The sequence below is a fragment of the Cucurbita pepo genome, chromosome 19, assembly GCF_057944985.1.
Source record: "Cucurbita pepo subsp. pepo isolate OVF chromosome 19, ASM5794498v1, whole genome shotgun sequence".
Lineage (NCBI taxonomy): Eukaryota > Viridiplantae > Streptophyta > Magnoliopsida > Cucurbitales > Cucurbitaceae > Cucurbita > Cucurbita pepo.
The window spans coordinates 8,204,198-8,217,605 of record NC_141816.1 but is presented as its reverse complement, the minus strand read 5'-3'; the positions used below and the strand labels follow the sequence as shown (position 1 = coordinate 8,217,605).

The following is a 13,408-nucleotide window of genomic DNA, read 5'->3' as shown; positions in this document are numbered from 1 at the left end:
TAGAAAAGATAAAAAGAAGTCAAACTTACATCATTCAGGGGGGAGGGGGAATAATCCAGTACAGCAGTTCCATACTACGGCCGAGAATCGACGGCAAATCGCAATCGGTTGCTATGCAAACCCAGCCTTCCAGATTACGCCACGCAATCACCATCAGCCGATGACGTGGATATCACAACACGTGGCAAAGATTTGGGCAGACTAACAGTTTACCATTGGTGTAAGCGTATCACAAACGCAAGACCCCATGTTCCTTCATTACCCCACGGGTTTGTTCGCACGCCAAGGACCCAAATCGTCATAACCTCGAAGCTTCCGTTCGATTGAATCGGAGGTAAAACAAGTCGGCCACCGCCTTCTCCGTCGCCGGATAACTCATTGATCCCGTCGTTCTAACAGAAATCCGATATTCGTGATTATAGTTTTCTGAATTTGATTCAGGCGAGTTGCGTATAGGGTTTTGATTAATTCGCGATATGCCGATTCGGCGTAGTACGAGTTTCAAAGTTTTGACGGTTTTTCTTCTTGTTTCGGCATCTCTGAGCTGCTGTTCAGGTAAAATTTGATCGAATAGATGTGAGATTGTTGTTTTTGGTTGGATTTGGTTTCTGTGTTCGTTGTTATTTTCCATTTTGTAGTCGGGGTTTGAATATTGGAAATGTTTTTCAGGGGGCGAAGAATCGGCGGTTGTTACGCTTGATTCCATCGTAATATACAAGACGCACGAATGGTTAGCTTCGAAACCGACTGTTTATTTTAAATGTCAAGGGGGAAATAAGACGAAATTGCCTGATGTACAGAAAGTGCATGTTCTATACAGCTTCAATGGTGAAGAATCTTGGCAGGTTTGTGGTCTCTCATTGAGTTGTTTTGAATAATTTTAAAGCTTTTCCAACTTTGCTTTTCCTTCTTTTCATGCCTGACTTTATTGGAAGCTGTAATTTCACTCACGTTTGATAATCATTTGATTTTAGATTTAAGCTTACATAGGTTTGAAAGCTAAAGAAAGTCATTTTCAAGAAAACTTAGTTTTTGTTTTTGAATTTGGATAAGAATCCAAAATTTTCAGTCAAAAAAGACAAATTATCGAAAAAAACATTGAGATGAAACAAGCCTAGTTTTCATAAACAAAAAAACCAAATAGTTATCAAACGGGGTAGGTCAAATTTTACCGACAAAAAGAACACACACTGGTGGAAACTTTAGTGTCTTGTTTGCTTCTAATTTTGTAATGATTAAAGTTCTTCATACAAATTGGAAAGTAACATACCATTAGGAGATTTTAATATGACGATTGTAACTTTTCTATGTCATTCAAAACAAAGACCTTTTGAACTCTTTGTTGCAAGAAACATAGTTTAATTAAGAGTTCTGTTTTGGTTAAAAAGCACATATTTCCTCTTTCATTTATCTCAACTGAGGAAAGGGATTGCATTGCATACACAGTAACCAATGGCACTGTTTACTATTGTTGTTTTGGTTCCAATGTTGAAATACTATCTCTGTGCTTTCAGCCATTGACTGAATTTAAAAGCAAAAAATGTAAGCGATGTGGGTTCTATGAGGAGGACAGCATTAAATCTGATGATGTATTTGAAGAATGGGAGTTATGTCCATCTGATTTTACCGCACCCGATGGGGAATATGTTCGATACAACAAAAAAGAGTTCAATGCCACTTTTCTGTGCTTGGAGTGCACTGCTTATTCCAATGGTTAGTAATATTCCATAGTTTATGACTCTTCTTTTAGTTGAATTAATGTGGCCTTCATACAGAAATTATGTAGAAGGTTTCAACTGTATATGGTTTGAGTAATTGTTGAGTTTTAAATTACTGAATAAATCAGTTCCCTTCTAGATGTGAATGATCATATTGCTTTCCTCCACTAATGGTGGTTCCCTCAGCATGTGAAGAAAAAGGGAAATCATCTTATTGATTCACTCTCTTAGATATTTTAGTTGTTTGTCATGGAAACTTTTGAGTTTGAAGATAAACACGATTCGTGAACATATAGATATAAGCTTTGTTGTTCTTAGTATCCTTGAAGTTCTGTATCACTTTTTCTTTCCTTACATTCCGCCTCTTTTAGTGTAGCAGCTCAAGCCCACCGCTAGCAGATATTGTTTTATTTGGACTTTCCCTTCCGGGCTTCCCCTCAAGATTTTAAAATGCGTCCACTAGGGAGAGGTTTCCACACCCTATAAGGAATGCTTCATTCTCCTCTCTAACCGATGTGAGATCTCACATTTAGTTAAGATGAATGCAACTATATAAAACCTTAATCCACACCTTTTGAGGGAACACCTTGTAACATTTTTCATTTTGGAAACTTTGAAGTCTTCAAGAGGATTCTAAATGAAGTATGAGCGCCCAATAGATAGTTAATGTAATAATAATAAACAAAACTCTCCCAAGAACCTTTAGAATTTTAGTAAATAATGCATGGCATAATCAATGAACGTGCACTCATGCTTCCTGCCTGCTTCTCAATTATTTTAAACAAGTCTGTGACCATGACTCTGTTGACTTGTCCATGTGTTTTTGAAGTATTACAATCTGCATTTAAGAATTTGTCAAATTGATACTTGCAGTTACCAGTTCAAGCTCACATTCACAGGATACAGAAAAGGGAATGCATGCTGCTGCAATCATACTTATCAGTGTTATAGTTTCAACTGTGTTAATTATTGGTATGGTGATAGGATACAAGTACTGGCAAAAAAAGAGAAGAGAGCAAGATCAGGCCAGATTCCTGAAGCTGTTTGAAGATGGTGATGACATCGAGGATGAATTGGGCCTTAACGATGTAATTTGAGAAGATTTGGTACACATCAAGAAAGAGAAATACATGTACAGATACTCATTTTGCATAATATTCTTTTATTACCTTCGGGTTAGAATAGAAATATCATGAAATTTCTGCTTTGTTCATTGATCATAGGAAGAACATCCTCTAAAATGGTACGAAGAGATATATGTAGGGGGCTAGAGGGAGAGCGACCATAGGGAATCCTGAGTTTTGCTTACTTTGGTGTAATAGAATACGGAAAACTTCTTATTTCTTCTGGTAAAAAATAGTTGAAAACAAAAAAAGAACTCTGATTACATTGCATTCAGCCAATTGTTGTCTGGTTCATGACCAATACCCAAGGATGGATTCTAGAAGGGCCACAGCCTCAGAACTGCAGTCTTGTTCTAGTCTCAATTCCTGTCCATTCCAGTCCTGTTCATCTTCTCCAAGTCCAAACCAAGATCGAAAACAAGCCCAATCAAATTCATAGTATAGGTTTCTAGGATCACCAGTATAATCCTCAGTTTGATCCTCATTGTGGAAGAGAATCAGTTCTCTATTCTCCGTTGTGCAGCCACTTTGTTGATTGTCATAAGGGTCTTGGCCATTGAAGATGAGATCCGAGGAGTCGAGTTCATTCTGCGAATTCTCGAAACAACTGAGGTTAGTCCGCTCACCCTCGGGATCATCTTCAATTGGGTCTCCATCAGAAAACTGGTGTTGGCCTGTAAAACCAGTCCAAAATGGAGAGGGGTTCCGACCAGGGTAGTCGTAGCTGTTTGCATTGGCCATGAGCAGGCCAATGGAGTTAGAGCCAATGCAATTCATAACAGATACTCAAAAGTTGTGTCTTGTGGGATCAAAGTGTTGGTAGTATGCCCTGTTATATAAACTTGAAAAAGGATAAGAAAACACCATATTTAGCAACATTTTTAGCTTTGAGTAAGAGAATATTCTGAACAGCTTTCTTGGAGGGGATGAAAAGCAGCAAAAGGAAGAGAAAAAGAAAGGCATCATCACCAGGTTAGTTGCCAAAGCATCTTTATCAAATTTCTTTCCTCCACTGTGAACAAACAAGAAGCCGAATAAGAATCCTTTTCCTCTTTGTTTTCAGGCAAGAGATATGCCTTGCGCAGACCGTCGGCGTAGTGGCTAACATGTGCTACACACCATTGCTCTTATCTTCTGAGGTACATGCCAATGAAGGCACTCTTTCAGTCCCTGGACATGCAATTTACTAATGATGTTAGTACACCATTTTTATGGCTTCAACTCAACAATATTTGGTTGTATTTCGTTCGTTCTCTCTCTCGAGAAAGTAATAACTCAGTCCATAAACGTTAGTTTGTGTTGTTACCAACTTCTGGACGGAAAAAATATATTTGTCCTTCACGTGAAAACAACGGTAAATTTAGTTCGTAAACTTTAATTTGTGTTGTTACTAAAAGATGTTTTTTCTTGTGTTTTTTTGTGGATGGTGATCTCCATTTGAATCATTTCCCTCCTGATTTTGATTCCTTTTTTCTACATTTTCGCTCATCCATAAACATGATGTGCAAGATTAACAAGCATGTTTTTTCTTCTTTACAAGTTCAGATAAAGAAACCATAGTTGGTAGTTACGTAATACTAACGATAAACTTGTTTAATTGAGAGAACGTAGCCGGTAAAAGAAGAGGAAATTGTATAAGATGTGGTGTTTAACACACAAGAAATTGTACGATGGGGTGCTTATCACACCATGTGTGATGTCCCACATTGGTTGGGGAGGAGAACAAAACACTCTTTATAAGGATGTGGAAACCTTCCTCTAGCAGACGCGTTTTAAAGTCTCGAGGAGAAGTCTGAAAAGAAAAGCCCAAAGAGGATAATATCTGCTAGCGGTTGTTCTGGGTCGTTACACCATGTATGGAAATTGTATGTGATGTGGTGCTTAAAACAAAGGATTTTACTGTAGCAAGAGCTTTTAGAATGATGAATAACTTACTCTCCTCGGTTGAAGATAGAAGATAGATATTTATATGAAAATCATTTTGGATTTCTTACATTTTCCTTGCGAATCTTGCGAATCAAGTTAAAGATGAACTAGGACGGCTTATTAAGTTAAAGATGAATATTTATATAAAAATCATTTTGAATTCCTTACATTTTCCTTGCGAATCAGGTTAAAGATGAACTAGGACGGCGAATTAAGTTAAAGATGAATTAGGTCGAAGAGTTATAATTTAGGCTTAAGCTAAATTGAACTTTCATTCTATATTGGTTCAAATTTATCTTGCATTGGACTTATTCCTATTAGTTTTGTTTATAATTTTCTTACAACTTGTGTTTGTCTTTTACCCATAATAATTTGTAACAATGTTGGAACCATTTAGTAACAATTTAATAATGTACTTTTAAATTCTTACGGTTTTAGTTTTTAAGGTAAAGAACATCATTAAAATTTAATGAAATTTTCTAACCATCTTGATCGAAAATTTGTTAGGGATCAAATGTGTTTGTAAACGATAAAGATTTATTATGCAGTAAAAATCAATACTTAAATTTGGTAGAAATTTTTAAGATAGAGATTGAATCGATAAAGTACAAGTTCAAAAACTAAAATGTTACAAATTTCATTGGGCAAGAACTACGTTATACAAGCAAAAATTTCATTGGGCAAGAACTACGTTATACAAGCAAAAATTTCATTGGGCAAGAACTACGTTGTACAAGCAAAAATTTAAGAATAAATTATTACTTCTATGAAAGTTCTAAGAATCATAAGTGTTTTCAAATTTGAAAATCGATATTAAGAATATTAGTATACACATCGAGCCTAAGTAAGAGAAGAACTATCTCCAAATGTACGTAATTCTTCGTTTGTATAAATTAATTCCCTCAAGAGTAATTGACAAGCACTCTTGATCCAAAAGTGAGATGTTCGAATTTCCATCGGTTCACCAAGAATGGAATGAATTGTTAAGCTACTGTTACTGTGCTATTCACAAATATGTGATTTCAGAAGGAATAAAGACTTTATTCCTTTTGAAAAAGTGTAAGACTAGAGAGAATGATAATATACGTTTCAGCATATTGCACGAACACTTGATAATCTATAAGAAAGATATGTGACCTTTGAGCACTCTATGCAGACTCAGAGCCCTGAACTGCCTTGTTGAAGCCTTCCAATTCCTTGGACTGGAAGCCATAGATTGCTTTTATGGTGTCCCTGCAGCTACTGCAGCAAAGATGAAGATGAAGATGAACAGTTAGCCCAAACTCCACCATTTACAAGAATTTGGTATCCAAAAACGCCAGAGATGCATACTAATTGTTCTCACTTTCACCCACTACTTTGAACCCCAAATCCGTTTGATAATGATTTCGTTTTTAGTTTTCCATTTTTGAAATCGTGCTACATTTGGATTCTCAGCTAAGTTTCAAAATAAGAACAATTTTTCTAAAACATTTGGATTCTTAGTTTAGATTTTGGAAACATTTTTACAAAGTCGAGATGAAGATAGAAACTCATGATTATCGAACGGAGTCTAATATGTTTGTTCTTGGTGTGTTGTTATGTTTTCGTTTATCTACTTTCTTCGAAATTCGTGTTGAATAGTCATGTTACCATATTAACAAACTGGACTATCTAGAATGGTAGTTCAAAATTCAATGTCTAAGAACAGTTCAAGAGTTAGATACCAATTAGATGCAAATTTTTCTTGAACTGCTAATCAAAGTTTATAAACTAAATAAACAATCAGCTGATCAGGAACAAAGATTTTAAAGCAGAACATATCCACTCATGAACAACAAAATATGGAATAAAAGAGCATAAAGGTTCATGAGAAGACCTGCAAGCAACCTTGTTGAACTTGTTTTCTTTGATTCCATATAATTTTTCAAACACAGGAGACTCTACACGGCAAAAATATGGTCGATCTGTGAAAGTTAATGGAGAATTAAGCCTCATGTTTGAAACAGTGTTCGAATTCAAAATTGGAAGCTGTGGCCTAAGGAAAATCTTACCGGCGTAAATGGAGCATTTACGTGAACTCTTCTCGTAGTGAATGCACCATCCATCTGCGCCAATCAAGCTTTTATAAAGCTGAAATTCATAAGATTAGACCATATCGATTGATACTGAAAATCACAGTGCTGAAGAAGAAACAAATGCTTTAAGGAAAATTCCATCTGAAACCCTAATTTTTGCGTTGAAATGAAATGACGAACCTCGATATCGGATGGATTCTGGAAGATTTCCTCTGGCGAGGCGAAGGAAGGCCCCTTGGCAAGCTTGCAGCAGGCGCCGCATCCCTCGACGCACTGCCATAATTCCTCCTTTCTTTTGCCTGCGAACCCTGCATTGGTTCTCCGCCCTTGCTTGGTCTCGGTATCCTTCGTCGGAATCTGCTTCGACCGGCGAGCAGCGATTACGGTGAGTTGCGGCGGAGCCACCATGTGGAGCATTCTTTGGAGTTTGGATAAGCGTATAAAATGCGACTGGATTTTTAATAAAGAAATTCACTCTTATGGACGAATTTTAACTTATTTATTCTTCTAAGTATTTAAAATTTTAAAATATCCAATAAGTCATAAATTTTAAATCTTAAAACTCTCAATTTTCTAATTTTATTAAAACAAATGTTAGATGAGCACGACTATCCACTCAACTTTGAGTGTAAGCGCTCGTGGCTTGGCTTTGCTTTGAGAAGAAAGACACCGTAAAATAGCTTGACCAAGAAATCTGGGATCTCCCAAAATGTCTCATACCAATGGAGATAGTATTCCACTTTGAGTGTAAGCGCTCGTGGCTTGGCTTTGCTTTGGAATCTCCCAAAAGGCCTCGTACCAATGGAGATAGTATTCCACTTTGAGTGTAAGCGCTCGTGGTTTCGCTTTGCTTTGGGATCTCCCAAAAGGCCTCATACCAATGGAGATAGTATTCCACTTTGAGTGTAAGCGCTTGTGGGTTCGCTTTAAGATCTCCCAAAAGGCTTCGTACCAATGGAGATAGTATTCCACTTTGAGTGTAAGCGCTTGTGGCTTCGCTTTGGGATCTCCCAAAGCGCTCGTGCCTTTGCTTTGGGATCAGCGCTCCTGGTTTTGCTTTGGGATCTCCCATAAGACCTCATACCAATAGAGATAGTATTTCTTGGTTATAAACTCAACCCATGATCATTCCCTAAATTAGTCGATGTGGGACTTTCATCCAACACCTCCCCTCGAACAAAGTATGTCTCCCCTTAATCAAAGCTCGAATCCTTTTCTTTTGGAGTCTTAGTCATTTTTTACGATGCCTACTCCTTTTCTTTTGGAATTCTTTGACATTTGAGGATTCTATTAACATGATAAAATTAGACAAAAAAAAAAAAAAATTATTAATTAAGTATTATTGAACCCAGTTGAAAATTTAACTATAATGTTTACATATACTTTATTGATTTTGGACCTAACCATTTAAATTTAGATTTTATCAACTTTAACCTATGTCTCAATTTGACCAAATTAAGTTTAATTATTTGATCAAATGGTCACGCTTTAAGGGCTTTTTTTTCTTCCCTTTACTTTTTTGGTTGACTAACCAAATTTGTTATAAAAAAAGGTTAATTGAAGCAAAAGGTATTTCAAAATTTCAAATCTCCGTACCAAAAAAGGTGACAAATGAGAACGTGGGGAATAAATATCGACCCCATAAAATAATTAGTAAGCCCTACAACACAATAGATTTACCATAACAATGTCTTACCCGATAAGGGATCTTGCATGTGGATGATGGAATTGACAATAAAAGAAACAGCTTTGTAGTTCCAAGAAAAATCGGTCAACCATTTTTCATGCCCCATATGAAACTATCGAACCACCAAGTATGGCGGAAATGAGTATTCTGAGTTGAAATGTCCAAAAGATCTCTTTTCTAAGAAGAGGGAAACTTGTCTCGCCCCATTTAAGATCCCTCCCAAGGTATTAACTTTATTAAGCATGACTCAACGGATCATAACATTATATCTCGAGGTAAAAGGTCAAAAGTTCGAATCCTCCCATGTTAACAAACAAAGAAAAGCATACTCCAAAGATCATATCCGTGTGCAATTATAAAGTTCCAAGCCTAAATAAGATGCTAAAAGTAGAGTAACTAAATTTGTGGTTCAGCCCATAATTTTTCTTCCTTACCCCTTTCCACATTCAAGGAGACCCACATAATAAGATTTAGGCAACCTCCTAAGGACCACTTCAACAAGTATCAGTTCTTGCTTATTCTTTACTCAACACAATCTGGTTGTATTAAACAGTTCTCTCTCTACTGAAATGACCTCAAATATCTAAAAACAAAAATGGTTTTCAGCAGCAAACATGATTCAGAAATCATTCTCCCTATCAATCCCATACTCCCACCAACAATCTTCTGAAGAAGCAAGAACAGTTTTCAGCTCAAAGCTGAATAATCGAACAAACTCTGCAAAATGGGGAGAAACAGAAAAAAGGAGAAAAGAACAAACGCTAAGGTAGGGAGTATCAACCACTCGCACACAAGCACTGTGAGATCCTACATCGGTTGGAGATGGAAACGAAGTATTCCTTACAAGGATGTGAAAACCTCTTCCTGACAGACGCGTTTTAAAACCGTGAGGCTGACGACGATACATAACAGACCAAAACAGACAATATTTGCTAGTGGTGGACTTGGGCTGTTACTAATGGTATCAGAGCTAGACACCAGGCGGTGTGCCATGAGGACGTTGGACCCCCAAGGGGGGTTGCATATGAGATCCCACATCGGTTGGAGAGGGGAACGAAATATTCCTTATAAATGTGTGGAAACCTTTCCCTACCATACACGTTTTAAAACCGTGAGGTTGACGACGATACATAACAAGCAAAAGCAGACAATATTTGCTAGCGATGGGCTTGGGCTATTACAAATGGTATTAAAGCCAAACACCGCGTGGTGTACCAGCGAGGACACTGGACCCTCAAGGGGGGTGGATTGTGAGATTCCACATCGGTTGGAGAAGGGAACAAAGTAGTCCTTATAATGGTGTGGAAACCTCTCTCTAACAATCGCATTTTAAAACCGTGAGGCTAACGACGATCTGTAACAAGCCAAAGAGGACAATATCTACCGGCATTGGGTTTGGGTGGTTACAAGGACTCCATAGATGGTAAAACATAAGCAAAGCTAAAGAAATGAGTTAATCATTATACAGACGAGACTTCCTACAGCAAGCAACAGAAAGGCAATCTGATTCTATAACTTACCCTGAAACCACAAACTAGAAAGATCATTTTGCAGCAAATTCTCAAACGTGACCAAAAGTTAACCAACATGCAAGCTGAAGCATGATCTCCAACAAGCAGAAGGATCAGAAAGAACAAGATAATGATAGAGAAACAGCATAAAGAGGCTTTTGACATTTCATGTCTGAGCGAGCTCTATATGTGGTAGTCACTAATAGTATGACATGAAAAATAAACATGGACAACAAAAAGCAGAGAACAATTTCAAGTTTCTACTACACGGGTTGAAAGGGTAAAACAAAAAACAAGAACATCAGAAAAATGAGAGGCAGACCCGACTTCAACAATATCTATTTGTAAATCAGCTATATCACTTGCATTTGTATGGCAGAAGCAAAAGATGGCAATAAGAACTAGAAATTACTCTTTGATGCCATTTCAAAGCTCGAATTCTTCGTCCCTGAGAGCCAACTCCGCAGCCTCTTCTTCTTCCTCGTCAAGAACGAAATACTCATTTCTCTCCAAAGGCCTAAACATGTAGAACATCACCATATAAAATACAAGGCTTGCAATCTCCTCAGCTGCATTACTAACCCACTGATACTTGTATGCTGCAATGGTCTTGAGAGCAAAAACAACGATCCTTGTAAAATACAAATATCCAATCACAACAATGTAGAACTGCCTAAAAAGGGTGAGCTTTGCCAAATTCCTTGCAGCCTTCCCGTCGGTCTTTGATGTCTCTCGAAGAGATCGAATCGACCAAACAATTGGGAAAATTATGGCACAGCAACATATGATATCTACCAACAAGAAAACCTGATTCCAAGTGACCCAATCCTTAATAAAAGGACCAGTCTCACCGATCACAACGGAGGCGACATTAGCCAAGACTTGAAGTGGGATCACAATCATCAAGACCTTCTTCTCCTTCTCTTGCAAGAAGGGCTTCAAAAACGACCACCCAGTTCCGATCAAAACAATCACAGTGAAAAGCAAAACAACCCGAATAAATTGAAAAATGTAGAACAACACATCCCAACCGTGAGGCGTTCCGGTGATTTTGACATAATGCTTGTCCTCAGCAGCGCATATGAGATTCAACGCTTTCATCAACAGCAATCCACTCATCAACAAGTGGATCCTGTGAACACTGCGCTTATTCGTGACACACGCGTAGATCCAAAGCCCTAAGAAGGCAATGTACACGATGAAAAACACAAAATACAGCGAAGGGAGCTGAGTAAGGCCAGCCGAGAGATAGTCCTTCGAACCATCGCGGTCCAAGTTGTACACCTCCGTCCTCACCTCCATAGAAACCGATGATTCCGGAACGCAATTAGCGAAGAAAAGGCTATATTCATTGGGAGAAGAAACAGGATAGGAATGGTTGAACGAGCTCTGAGGCGGAGGAGATAGATCCCGGAAGGTAAAGAGGCGCAAGATATAGTGTGAATCAAGAACGCAAAACTGAGGGTTTTGCTGGATCTCGAGGAGAACTTGAAGAAGCGCTTCTTCAGATAACAGGAAGAATCCAAGCCGAGAAGGCTCGGTTTCTCCAACCGACGTAGCAACAGAGACCGATTTGACTGAAATGGAGACCTGGCCGGTGTGAGTGAATCCAAATTTCTCGAAGAGAATCATGGGGCGGTTGTCGGAGGAGATCTTGAGGGATTTTATCTCAGCGGTGGAGGAGGCGGCGAGGAGGCCGAGGAGGAGGAGGAAGAGAGGGAGGCGGAAGGGTGATGTCGTCATTTCGATTGCCACCAAAGATCGTCCCCAGCGAAGCGTTCAGCGGCGAGGTTCGAGAAGATCGAATACAGGTGCGGTTCGGACTTAGAAGGAGAAGAATGTGACGCTGGCGTGAATTGAGCGGTTAAGAATATGTAATGACGGAATTGCCCTCGCGCTCAGATCTTCCCGGCAGGGGATTGAAAGAGATGAAACTATGTCGTTTAATGGGGTTTTGTGTTAGTTAACCCAAGATTGTCGGTTTGGATTTGGAAGGTCTTGTTCCCGAAACCGGCCAGGCAGGTAACAGTCCTCAATTCTTCAACTTCATATCTTACGTGTTATTAAATTTTTTTTTTTTTTAATATTTTGTATTTAATAAATTATTAAATGGTAATATGGGATCTTAAAATTTTAATTTTATTTCTAATAAATGACAGATATATCAATATATTTTTTAATTAAAATAACAAATATAATAAACGTACAATTATATTTTGTGTTTAATGAAACATTTAATATTTAAAATTGTTGTTCAACAATTTTATTAGAATTTTTTTTAAAAAGATGAAGATGGAAATATAATATGGCCATACTTTGACCATAAACTATAAAAAATTGGAGAGTTATTATTATATTTTAAATTGCCCCGAAAAAATAAATAAATTGAGAAGATAGAATTTTAGTTGAAATTACGGAAAAAGCCATCGTATACAACAAAAATAAACTAGAATTAAAATGAAAATTTTGAAACGTTAAGGTATAATTAAAATATATTTTAAAATTCATAAATATAATTGAAATGCGCTAATATATTCACTATTTTATATTAGTTTTAAAATTTTAAATCATTATTGATTTCTCAAATTTAACGTAAAAATTTCTATAAATTCATTAATTTAATCAAGTTTTATACATATAAATTAATAATTGAATAACTCAATTAAAATTCATAATTTTTAACAAAAGCATAGGTTAATTTTAATGATTTTTTTTTACTTCATATCTTATTAATTTATATATACATTTGCATATGAAAATACTTTTTTTACGATTTTTCAAATAAAAAATTAAATTGTAATAGTTAAATAAATTAATAAATAAAAACTTTTCCCAATCGACGGTAATATTATTTAAAAAGTTATGTTTTAATTTTAATTAATTTAGATATTTATTATTAAAAATTAGGTTTAAATATCATTTTTATTAATTATAATTTCATTAGTTATTATACTAAATTTATTATTAATTTTTTAAAAGAAGTCTCTTTTACCTTTCTTTAAATAAACTAAGAAAATATATTAATTATTTTGTTATTATTATATAACCTATTTTATTATAAGTTAACCACAAGCCACAAACTTTAAATCAACTGAAGGTACGTAACCAAAACTAATATTTTAATTTAGAAGTTTTAAAAAACAATAAAACCATAAAATCGGAAAATTAAAAAAATAATAATAAAAATTACATAGTCAAACAATTATCAATAAATTTTGAAGCACGGAAGATCAATACGTGTCTGCCGTTGACTCTTGACCAAACACAGTCGAAAACGCCAGAAGCCGGAAAACGAAACAACCAAACGATTAAAATACCCAAAAGACCCTCCAAAAGCTCCATAATTTCACCGCTCTCAAGAAGCCATTCTCGTAATATTAACAAA

The 13,408-nt window shown here is 36.5% G+C and overlaps 3 protein-coding genes across 6 annotated transcripts; 1 reads left to right on the top strand and 2 right to left on the bottom strand.

The window, feature by feature from the left end:
• Positions 1-243: 243 nt before the first annotated feature.
• Positions 244-4,299, top strand: LOC111781731 (uncharacterized). 3 transcript variants are annotated; one of them, XR_002813009.2, is made up of 6 exons: positions 247-555; positions 670-845; positions 1,515-1,713; positions 2,592-2,850; positions 3,755-3,814; positions 3,906-4,299. XR_002813009.2 is itself a non-coding variant. In XM_087119810.1 (4 exons), the coding sequence occupies exons 1-4, from the start codon at positions 477-479 to the stop codon at positions 2,813-2,815; spliced, it is 567 nt and encodes a 188-aa protein (XP_086975936.1). In that variant the 5' UTR covers positions 244-476; the 3' UTR covers positions 2,816-2,925. The 3 variants fall into 3 exon arrangements, 2 of the variants coding, with proteins under 2 accessions (XP_086975936.1, XP_023518189.1); XM_087119810.1 differs by lacking the exons at positions 3,755-3,814; positions 3,906-4,299 and having other exon boundaries at positions 244-555; positions 2,703-2,925; XM_023662421.2 differs by lacking the exons at positions 3,755-3,814; positions 3,906-4,299 and having other exon boundaries at positions 2,592-2,925.
• A 1,334-nt stretch (positions 4,300-5,633) lies between these two features.
• Positions 5,634-7,300, bottom strand: LOC111781942 (zinc/iron-chelating domain protein). 2 transcript variants are annotated; one of them, XM_023662685.2, is made up of 4 exons: positions 7,006-7,300; positions 6,802-6,880; positions 6,627-6,714; positions 5,634-6,010 (listed from the first exon to the last, which is right to left on the bottom strand). In XM_023662685.2, the coding sequence occupies exons 1-4, from the start codon at positions 7,240-7,242 to the stop codon at positions 5,917-5,919; spliced, it is 498 nt and encodes a 165-aa protein (XP_023518453.1). In that variant the 5' UTR covers positions 7,243-7,300; the 3' UTR covers positions 5,634-5,916. The 2 variants fall into 2 exon arrangements, with proteins under 2 accessions (XP_023518453.1, XP_086976402.1); XM_087120276.1 differs by having other exon boundaries at positions 6,627-6,690.
• Positions 7,301-10,154: 2,854 nt separating this feature from the next.
• LOC111781797 (protein CANDIDATE G PROTEIN-COUPLED RECEPTOR 7) lies at positions 10,155-11,845 on the bottom strand. Its single transcript, XM_023662501.2, has one exon. The coding sequence runs from the start codon at positions 11,764-11,766 to the stop codon at positions 10,450-10,452; it is 1,317 nt and encodes a 438-aa protein (XP_023518269.2). The 5' UTR covers positions 11,767-11,845; the 3' UTR covers positions 10,155-10,449.
• Positions 11,846-13,408: the final 1,563 nt, after the last annotated feature.